The sequence below is a fragment of the Neopelma chrysocephalum genome, unplaced genomic scaffold (genome assembly GCF_003984885.1).
Source record: "Neopelma chrysocephalum unplaced genomic scaffold, ASM398488v2 Primary Assembly neopelma1_68b, whole genome shotgun sequence".
NCBI classification, from domain to species: domain Eukaryota; kingdom Metazoa; phylum Chordata; class Aves; order Passeriformes; family Pipridae; genus Neopelma; species Neopelma chrysocephalum.
Genome location: NW_020897728.1, coordinates 2,044,523 through 2,055,325, shown reverse-complemented (window position 1 = coordinate 2,055,325; position 10,803 = coordinate 2,044,523). Strand labels below are relative to the sequence as shown.

Sequence of the window (10,803 nt, the reverse complement as noted above, 5' to 3'; positions counted from 1 at the left end):
AACTAAGGAACTAACTAACACACCTGAACTAACCGCTCCCGCTCAGCCGGTCCTGCGCCTCGGCCCCGCGGGGAGGAGGAGTTTGAGCCCTTCACTAAGATGTGGGTACAGGTTTCTGCTCAGCCAGGAGCACGTGTCCCCGGCAGCCCCCGCGCTCGGGGCTCAGCGCACACCTCCCTCCTCCTTTGCTGATGGCAGCAGACTCCAAACTTTTAAAGGGGTAAGAAAAAAATCCATCGGCTTCTGCTGCGTGCGACTGGGACTGCCAGCCAGGCCTCGGGGACGGATGGGCAGGTGAACAAGAGATTTAACTCTCTCAAAAAGAGGCTATTTAGGAAAAAAGAAGCCAAGTGAACGTTCAGTGACTATTTGGAACTATACACAGATGGCGTTCGCCTTAGAGACATCACACGTGTGTCAAAAGATTTCCCGGCAAGAGCTCTTAACACAAGCCAAACGTCGTTTGTAACTACTGATCTGCTGGGTGGGCTTGGGTGGAGCAGCCCACGAGGCAGCCAGGTCCTCCTAGGTCATGCTGGGGGTGACCAGGCCCTGGAGCATGATCATGAGGCGACGTGCAGACTTGCCCAGAGGGTTGTGAGGTTCCACCTGGAGGAACTGGAAGAGCTTCTGCCGCACCTGGTTCATGACTGACCCCATGTGGTCTCGGGTGATGGGGTCACTTTGGTCCAGGTGCATCACTGCGTCCTCCAAGTAGCTGTAGGAGAAGAGAGAAAGGTTAGAACCAAACCCAACAAGCGATCCCAACCCTACTCGGTTCATTTTAGCACTGAAGATGCACAGTTCTGCTCCCCACCCACCCAAACTTTGCAGTATGTTCAACAGTCAGGAAATAAATTTTCCTGACTCACAGCAGAGTCCACCTATCCCTTCCTTGACATTTAAGGACAGCCTACAGCTCCCAGCCTGCCCCACCTGCCACACAACGTGGCTGCTGGAACCAAAGAAGGAGCAACAGCAAGAACTCCCCACAGTGCTGGAGGTGGCTCTCAGTAGATATTTTCTTTGATGCCTTTACAGTGTATGCAGAATTAGTCACTCATTAGACAGCAAAACCCCTCAGCAGCAAGGCTCAGTTCGTGTAGGGTTATTTTTAAGGTCTATCCAAGAAGAAGTGGGGGAAGAGCAAGACTTTTACCAAGAAGCCTCTCTGAAGCTCAGAGCCATCAGCTTTCAAACCACAGCCTCAGTAAGGCAATGTGGTCACTGCAGAAGGTTTCCACTAACAGGCCACTTTAAACCTCACAGCAGCAGCTTTAGACCCAGTTACCAACTTGACTGCACCTTGAAGCTCTTTTCAAATTTTCTGGCTTGCTTTATCCCTATTAAATCAAGTTTTTAACTCAACTCATTTTTCCATCCAAGCCATGTCAAACCCTGTAGGAACCTTAACAAGTTAGTTTCTAAGGGCAGATAACAGGGTTTTGACTCACTCACTAAAAATGTTCATGGCAAGTATCAGCACAGTCACTATTTTGTCACACAAGCTTTGCTTGGAACATCTACCAGACACTATTGGAGTAGCTCCTGCTGCCACCTCCCACTGAGCCTTTCTGGGAGTCACGACGAGAAACTGCCAACACAAAGTCCAGTGACAGGTTAAGAACTGAGGACAGAGCAAAGCTGCTCTGGATACTGTACCATCCAGGGAACATGGCACTATCCCTATTTTTGCCTCCCCAGAGGAATCATTCCTCGGGGAAAGGGGATCACTGCACAGACTGCAAATATTTACAGGCTGTGATCCCGGAGGTACCGGCACCTACAGCTGGGTACTCCTTGCACTACTCCCTCTGGGCAGCAAAGCTTTCCGTGGCAATGCTGGCATATTTTTCCAAGTTCCTGGTTGTAAACATGCCAGTAACAGGCTACAGAAGCTCCAACTTTTGTTGAAGCACCACCTTTCACTTCCAGGCAGTGAATTTAAAGCCAGTGCCAGAAACAGAACCCGATGCTCTGATCATACTCACTTCAACTTCAGCTCTGTACGAGTGCCCAAATCCGAGGAGAGCTGCTGGATGAGGGAGAGCAGCACAGGCTGGGACAGCGGGCAGGGATGCTGTCCAAATACTTGCTGAGTATCCACAGTCTCACAGACATACAGAACCAGGTTGAGATCAGCTGCTGTTAGAGCCTGCAAGGAAGACACAGCTAGAAATGCAGAGGAACCAACAGGCAGATAAGGGACACTAAGCCCTGAGGCACTAAATGGCTCAACACCCTCCTCTGGGAGCAAACTCTGCTCCTGTGCTGTACATGCCAGCAGGGCCATGTTTAGGCTCCTGGTCTATGCTCTAAGGACACCTGTGTCTGTTCCAAGCCAAACAGGGCACAACTAGACAGAGGGGAGTGGGTTACTGTCAGCAGCATGGAGCAAGGCCATGCTCACAGCCCCTGTCAGCCCACTGGCATGGCAGTGTTATCATTCACAGAGGAGTTTGCCTGCAGCAGCTCAAACACATCTGCCTACATATCCAAAGGCAAAGGCAGGGTCAGGCCCCAGCTGGTAGATCTGCCTGGAGAGGCTCATGAAGCTGCTGCTCCTCAGGGGTGCACCACGTGCCACCGTGATGGCAAAACACGTTGGTTCACTGGAGTGCTGCCACTGTCCTGACAGGGCACGGACAGGGATGAAGGAACTTCACTGTTACCAAACTGTGGAACCTGCATGGCTCTGGCTCCACCTGCATGAGAGCAACTCAAGCAGTCCACTGCCACAGGTCTTTTCAGTCAACTCCTCTGTAAGCTGAGTGGGACTATAACCCACCCTTATGGAGCCTCTTTTCCTCCCCATTCCCCAACAAGCAGCGACTAACTGCCAGAAAAACTAGGTACCTGCTGGAAAGCTTGGTTGAGGTGTCCCTGCTGGAGCAGCTGAAGGATGTGAGTCTGCTGGGACTGGAAATCCAAGTGAGTAGAGGGGATGGGTGTCCCGGCTGCCGAGCGCATCGCCTGCACGATGCTGGAGGTGACAGCTGCCTGCTGCTCCTTCATAGCCAGGCTCACTTCTCCTTTAACCACTCTCTGCACCTGGGCCAAAATAGACTCCTGCATGCTAAAAAAACCAAACCAGAACAAAACCCATGGGCATCTTGGAGAATGAAGAGCTGAGGGACAACACTGCACAAAGCTGGTACCAGTGAGAAAGCACAGGCTGGTTTGCTTTTTGTAGTGTGGCTCCCAAAGGGTTCATACAAGTAACTCTGAGGCACAGGCAGCAGAACTCTGTGGCCAACACCACCGTGTCCCAGGGTGTGCATGCAAGATGCTGGGACTGTGTGCAAGAGGAAAGTGATGTTTCAGGGAACTAAGTCTCTCATTTCACGTTTTAAATCTTTAATGTTTCTGGCTTACAAGCAGGGTGACTAAGCCATGGGGTCATCCCCGAACGGGCCCAGGTTCCTGCATCAGATCCACCAGATGCAGTTCCTAGTGTGCAGATGACACCTTTAGAATGAAAACACACACTGTGCTGGTGACTTCTCCACAGAAGAGCTGTTCACAGTGCAGGCTCTGCTGCTGTGTGTCACACCTTTCCCCACAAGGGCACAAGGCATCAAACCTGCTGTCCCGCAGGTAGAACTGCAGGACCTGCCAGGGAGCAAGCACAGCCCATGCAACAAGACCAGGATTTATTCAGGTGGCCTTCCTGGCAACTCTGGCCTGCATGGACGACCCCAGTGTGCTCTGACATATGTTCTAGTGGCCTCGAATTGGGGTGTTCTGCCCTGCAGGTGACCACCACCCAATTTTAACGCCTGGCAACCTGCCACCAGCCTCAGGGCATGAACGTGCTGGAGGCACCACTGGGATCACATCCTGGAACCAGGAGGGCCAAGCACGAATTGCTGCAGAGCTGTTGGGAGGAGAGAGAGTAGCCTGCAGAAACTCTATGCCTGAGGACACAGAGTAAAGAAAAGCCTTCAAGAGACTTTTCTGAACTGATCTTCAGGAAGTGTTCAGACTTGAGCGGGCTTTGGGGTGCCTCCAATGTGCACACAGAACCTTTGGAAAAGCAGGCCCTGATCTCCCAGCTCTACAGCTCGTTGTCAGAAACCTCATGTGGGCAACAATTCCACCAGCCCACGTGCTTTACCTTACCGTGCCAACAAGCAGCCCCACAGGGCCCGTGGCAAACGGCCTGTTTCCACAACGGAGCAGGGAGAGGTGCTTGTGACACGTGCATGTGCCTGTCACCAGCACTTCCTTCCACGAGCCCAGCTGCCAACTTACTTGCCCACGATGATGTGCAGCTGGTGCTGCACCTCGGCGTGGACACTGGCTGCCACGGTGGACGCCAGCTGCTCCGTGGTGCTCTGGAAGGTGCTGATGAGCTGGCGAAGCTGATTCAGCAGCGGGTCCCGGACCTCCTGTTCTCGTACCTTCTTGTTCTTCAAGTGAGTCTCGAGCTGCTGGATATCTGCAACAAGCAGAGGGGGAGATGTCTGTGCCATCTGTAACCTGTGGAGATGATCAGGGCAGAAATCCTGCATGTGCTGCAGCAGGAACAATTCCTGTGCCACGGTGTGAGCACAGGAGAGGGCAGAACGCACAAGCCTTGCTTTGGGCTGTGTTACACTAACCTAGAAACCCTTTTCCCAGAATCCCCACCATGTAGGATCACACAACACAGCAACAAAGCCATGAGTTCTCTTACAACAGATTTTTACGGGTGTTCTTTGTTCAGGGGAGATGAAGGTGGGAGTGAGGGTGTTTTATTTCATACACAGTGTGAATTGTGATCTGCGTTACTTCAATGCTAATGAAGAAAGAGGAGGAACATTCCTGACAAAAAAGAAATCATGCCTGCAGAGATTAAAGAGCTGTATTTGAAAGTACTTTATGAACTGGTATGATCAAAAGGGAGAAGAACATAAACTCTATTTCTTGTGGGAGACTTGTGAGGAAGAGGATGCAATATAAACAGCAGCTGGAGACACTCTGCAGCTCTATGGCCAACAGAAGTTACTGGCCACATTCAGGCCCCCTCAGAAACCAACTCTGCAGAGTAATACCTGCCTGGCCTCCCTGAAGGCCAAGGACCTTGATCCCAAGCCTGAGAACAGGAAAGATCTTCTCCAGTGCATCAGTGTATAGTCTTTTCTTACTTAAGGGTATATTCTTTTTGTTTCCAGTCTGAATAGGTCTACACTGTTCAGCCACTATTTAACCTCTGGTCATCCCTGTACCGTTCTCTTAGCCTTCTCCAATCCATTATCCCCGTGAGATGAGGGTCTAGCTGCAGGACTGCTACCCTCTCCCTTCGTCATCTTCCTGACACCGGGATGGGGTCATCCTACAGCTGGGCTTTACAACTCAGTAGCAGAAGTCACAGATTCACAGAGCGTGGCCAAATGTTTCACTACATGGGCCACAAAGACCAGAGGTGAATCTCTGTTCCTACAGCACCACCCACAGAAACCTCCTCACTTCTGCTTCTGCTTCCCAAGTGTGAAATGGAGCACAGGGATGGGCAAAGGCCTCAGGCCAACGTGTTGCCAGACACTAATGCAAATAGACTGTGCAGAGGAAACTCGAAGAAGAAAACCCACTCACATTCCTGTGTGCCCTGCTTGAAGGTGTCATTGATTTGCTGGAACATGGACTGGCAGCTCTTCTCGAAGGCCGGCAGCACAACACTCTGGAATGCTTCCCTGTACGCCGACTGGATCGGGCCCTGCAGGGTGTCGGCCGTCGCCCTCACAACAGTGTCTGTAAGGTTCTTACAAGCACACACAGAAGATGCCAGAAGATTAACAGCAGCCTGCTGCAGATTAAGGATGTGAACAAACACTGTAGGTCCCTGCAATACACCCACACCAGACAAGGACAGCCCAGTTTCAGGAGTGTGCGTTCCCTCAGCTCTTCCCACTGACCAGGCTGCACCATGACCACATCTGACCACACCATGACCACATCTGCCTGCTGAAGGGCTGCCCAAGAACATCACCATTTCCCTGCAGTTCTGCTGCAGAGCAAGGGAAGATGGCACAGTCAGGCACAGCCCCTTTCCCCTTCCCCTTCTTCCCTCCCACAAACCACCATTCCCTGCCAAGGTAAGCAAGAAGCTTGTGCTCTCTAAATAACATAGAAATGGAGAACAGAGTGGAGACAGTCAAACTTTCAGCACCTGGCTGATTGAGTTGGCCCTAAAAGCCACTGCTGTGGTGAGAATCTCTGCTCTAGTAGAAAATTAACAATTTGGTAAATGAAAAAATGTGTTAATGAAGCAAAGCAGGCAGGGGAGCATACAACAAGCTTGCTCTCCTAATGAGACCAGGACAGAGAAATGAGACCACTGGCAGCTAAACTGGCATTACCTGGAGACAGAGGTGAGGGAAAAAGGTAGAAGAAGTTGCTACCCAGGCAGGTGACAACTCAGTGTCCCCAGGAAAAGCTGGTCTGGTTCTCCTTACCTTTGATTTCACTAGCTTGGTGATACTCTCTTTCAGTGTCCCCTCAACAGCAGTGAGCTTGGCAGCAACAGTGTTACTCAGCTGGCTAACAGTAGGGTCCATGCTCTTGGAAATGCCTACACACAATACAAACAAGACAAAGTTGCAGTTTTAAGCCTTAAGTCACACTTCAAAACCCAAAAAAGAAAATGGAATCAAACCATTCATGGATACAACACAGTGAGAGACAATGGTCACAAACTTTGGTTGGGAAGCTAAGGTTGGACATCTGGAAAAACTTTTTGCTAGGAAGGTGGCACAGTTCTGGAAGTCACCAGAGAGGCTATGGAATCTCCAGCCTTGAAGGATTTCAAGACTTGGTGTGACAAAGTCACAGCTGACCTGGTCTGGAATAGCAGGTAGCCCTGCATCAGGCAGCTGCTGGCTGAAGGCTTTCCCACCAGCATTTTTTGGAACATTTCTTTACATGGATGGTGCCAGTGCATCAAGGAAGGGCAAAGACAAGCTGAAGTTTGCTCCAGCCAAGTCTCAACATTTCCACACTCATCAGTCTCTTTCACCTTCCTCCACTGAACAGACTCCAGAGGCTTTATGGATTTATAATGGAAGGTCAGACCACAGTCTCTGGAAAGGCATTCCCTCTGGGAGTCTCACACTCCTTCTAAACCACAGCTCCTCTTCTCAGATTACAGAGGGGCCCACAACAGTTTGATGTGCAGTGACTGTTCTTCATGCAACCCAACTCCCACCTCATATAGTGCCAACTCTTGGGCGGAGTGTTTTCCATCCCTCTGGAGCTAACTAGGGATTCACCTCCAAACCCAGGCACCAACACTCACACTGGGGCACACTCTTCTTCATCTCATCACGAATGGTCCTCTCCAGACGGTTACACACAGCTGTGGACAGGGACTGAGAGAGCTGCTGAGACAGATGCTCCTGGAGCTGCCCATTGCGCTGCTGCCCCTCCGTCAGCACTCGGTCTAATCTTCTCTCTAAGGTGAACACATGTTAAGGAGCACAAACAATGGATTTCCTCTCTACCCACAACACTCCTATCCAGAAAGACGTACAGGAGCCTCACCTCCTGGGGCTCAGTCAGTGAGAGCAAACTTGCAGCTCTGGTGAAAGAGGGGGTCTAATAAATGTGTTCCTATAAACAGGGTGCTCTTAAATGATCAGAGTGAGAGAAGAGCTCTGGTAGAAAATTCAAACAGCTAAAAGAAGCTCAACACTAGTGTTCCCTGCCTATTGTGGGTTAACCTAGCTGCCCTGTAGGCAGCTCAGCCCAGGACAGCTGCTCGCTCACGGGTCAAGATAAAAACAGTTTAAGAGGTAAAGCAAAAGCTGCACATTCCAACCAAGCAAAATAAGGAATTCATTCACTACTTCCCATCGGTGAGCAGGTGTTCAGCCATCCCCAGGAAAGCAGGGAATGCCTCATGCCTAACAGTGACTGGGGAAGATGAACACCATCACTTTGAGCGTCCCCTCTTCCTCCTCCTTTTCCCCAGCCTTTACTGCTGAGCAAACATCTTATGGTGTGGGACACCCCTTTGGTCAGTGGGGTCAGCTGTCCTGGATGTGTCTCCTCCCAACTTCTGCCCATCCTGAGCCTCTCCCTGGTGGAGCAGTGTGAGACACAGAAAAGGCCTTGACAGGGTTTAGCAACAGGAAAAACGTCGGTGTTTTATCAATGTTGTTTGGGTCACAAATCCAAAAGTTAACACATATGAGCTGCTGTGAAGAAAACTAACTCCATCTGAGCCAAAACCAGGACACTACAGAAATGTACAAGTCCAATATCCATAAAAAGCAAACTGGTAAAAATATTTCTACAGGATGGAATTAGTGGATGTAAGTGCATAGAAGCAGATCCAGGCTTCAGGCTACTCATACTTTATGAAGCACCCAAGCTCTCTAAAGGAGCCAACACATAAATACAGCTTAAACAAACAAATAAACCCCTACAAAACAAACAATGAAATGCCAATTCAATTGCTGACAAAACTCAGTGCAGACATGAAGTTGTGCAGAAAGGGAAAAACTATTCTAGTATTACAGTACAGCTCTAGACACTGAAATTCAGTAGAAAGCTATTTAAACTATCTATGAACATCAGCCTGATGGTCAAAAAAGGAAAATCCAAAACTATTTAATACAGAAAACTACTGTCATAGAAGTTAAGAGTGGTGTCAGACCTGATATGGGCTAGAGCTGCTCGTTTGGGGAACATTCAGTGCAGCACAAGGTGCACAGGACACCGACTACTCACAATACAATAAAAATAATTGGATCCCAGGTTTGAAGGCACCAAAAGAAAATACTTTACAGAAACACACAAGGGACCCATAGACTACCAGACGTACAAATGTGTGCAGACAAGACAATTCTATATCCAGCCATGCAGTATGGCAGTCAGATGCTATTTCTGGTGCAAGTACTGACTTGCCTTAAGGAGGAAAGGAAGGAAAGGATCATCCCATAATTACTCTTGTGCAACTGGCCACTGCCTGAGCTCAGATAATGTATTAGGTGCACCTCTGGCCTACACCAGCACTGCAGCACTTATGGTTTAATGGGTAACTAAGATTAAGTGGAATGGAGGGAGTGTCAGTTCTTCTTTGCTATATTTCTGAGTTTCTTGCCCTTAGAAAGGGACTGATACGAACTGAAATAGTTCTACTGCAGCAAGGTAATCGTATTGCACCTATGGCCACACGCTCCCAAGATCCTTGAACTTCCTTTGCCTTCCTCATGCCTCTAGTCTGCCTTGCAGCCTTCCACTCAGCTGCCATGCACCATTTGCAAACAAGGATACGCTCCTGCTCCTGCTGGGAGTCAACCACCCTCTCCATGTGGCCCATGAGGGAGCTCTGAATGGCATCCAGGTGGTTGGTGAGTCTCTGCAGCAGCTCCATCTGGTTCTGCCGCAGGTCGGAGAGCTCCCGCTGTTGGCTCCTCAGAATGCACATCAGCTCATCCTGGAACTCTGCTGTCACCTGAGCGTGGGGAGGACAAGCATTCATTTCCAACAGGGTCAGAGATCAGTTGAGCTTTTTGCTCAACACTGAGTCAACCCCTGTTCCTGGAACTGGAACATAATGCAGAAACCAGGGCCAGCCTGTTTCTAGGAACTTTTGTCCCAAGGCATAAACTGAAAAAGCCAAGTTCCTGCATGGAATTAATAAATGGTTGCCTAGACTATCAACTGTTCAGATTCAAGACTCCCTTCAAAATTCTGGCATCTAAAAGAACACAAAAGAAAATAGATTTTATTCACTTCTAGACAGCTACTGAGAGAGTGTTCAGGCCTCCAAATGGAAATAACGACCTCAAACACTTATGAAAGGGTTGTACAATCAGGACAATAAGGAGGTTCCTTAGAGCACTTCTTCAGCTCTTTCACTTACTTATGAATAACCAAACAACTGGAGAAGTATAAATCTATAGTTTCCTGTCTCTTCACATGCTCAAAATAGCTAAAGGAGGCACACACATCAAGGGCAGGTATGTGTACAGGCCAGTCCGACTGCAACCCTTCCTTTGCTTGGGAACAGCTTGTGTTGCTGCCAGTGCAGGCACAGGCAAAGGTGAGAAGGAAGTCATCAGTCTGTAGAGCACAGAGCAGCTCCTCCTCTGCTGTGTGTCAGCACAGAGCAATGCCAAGCCCAAGTGCAGCCCCAGCTCAACCTGCTGGGGCACGACCCACGGTACTTTTCAAGGAACTGGGATGAACTTTCTCTAAGGTCTTTAGTAAGACAGTAAACAGAGCTGGAGCATCACACAGAGCAGCTCTGACTCACCTGGTTGTTAGAAGATCTTGGTGACTGGTTCACATCCCTGAAAATAAAAAGAGAAAGAGTAGTAACCCAACTATGTCAATTAACTTCTCTTATTATCCAAGTCTTCTGCCAAAACAGATCACACATTTTATGGTTGCTTGAGATTTTACACTCCAGCTCAAACTTCTGTTTTGCCTTAGTGTAACATGGAGAGCAAGGGGAAGGTGATGAAATCCCAGCCCTTGCAGCACTGTGACTCCATCATTTGAACTATTCCTTACACTCAGAAGTTCCTTACAGAGTGGTCCCTTTGCAGGGAGAAGACTTCAACCAGTTGTTAATGAGGACTGTTACAAAGAACAATACACACTGATTTTTCAATTTTGTCTAAATATGAAGCCAGGGAAGACCTTTCCAAACAGCTTTTGAAGGTCTTATATTTTACACCAAAGAAAAAACAAGTATACCTTTGTTAAAATCTAGAATTAATCAGCCTCAAATCATCTAGAGTGATACCTGCTCTCAAGCTGAAGAACCTAGTGATGCACTCCAGCTTATGCAGCAGACTAAAGAAAAACATT

The 10,803-nt window shown here is 49.0% G+C and overlaps 1 protein-coding gene across 1 annotated transcript in view; it reads right to left on the bottom strand.

Annotated features, from left to right (window-relative positions):
- Positions 1–525: 525 nt before the first annotated feature.
- The window catches only part of EDC4 (enhancer of mRNA decapping 4), a 28,687-nt gene continuing 18,409 nt past the window's right edge, over positions 526–10,803 (bottom strand). The window contains exons 22-30 of the mRNA XM_027685303.1: positions 10,244–10,280; positions 9,259–9,439; positions 7,277–7,432; positions 6,438–6,553; positions 5,578–5,743; positions 4,255–4,441; positions 2,857–3,076; positions 1,992–2,155; positions 526–718 (exon numbers count right to left, since the gene is read on the bottom strand). Of these exons, the coding sequence (XP_027541104.1) occupies positions 526–718; positions 1,992–2,155; positions 2,857–3,076; positions 4,255–4,441; positions 5,578–5,743; positions 6,438–6,553; positions 7,277–7,432; positions 9,259–9,439; positions 10,244–10,280 (1,420 nt within the window). The remainder of the gene's footprint in view (positions 719–1,991; positions 2,156–2,856; positions 3,077–4,254; positions 4,442–5,577; positions 5,744–6,437; positions 6,554–7,276; positions 7,433–9,258; positions 9,440–10,243; positions 10,281–10,803) is intronic.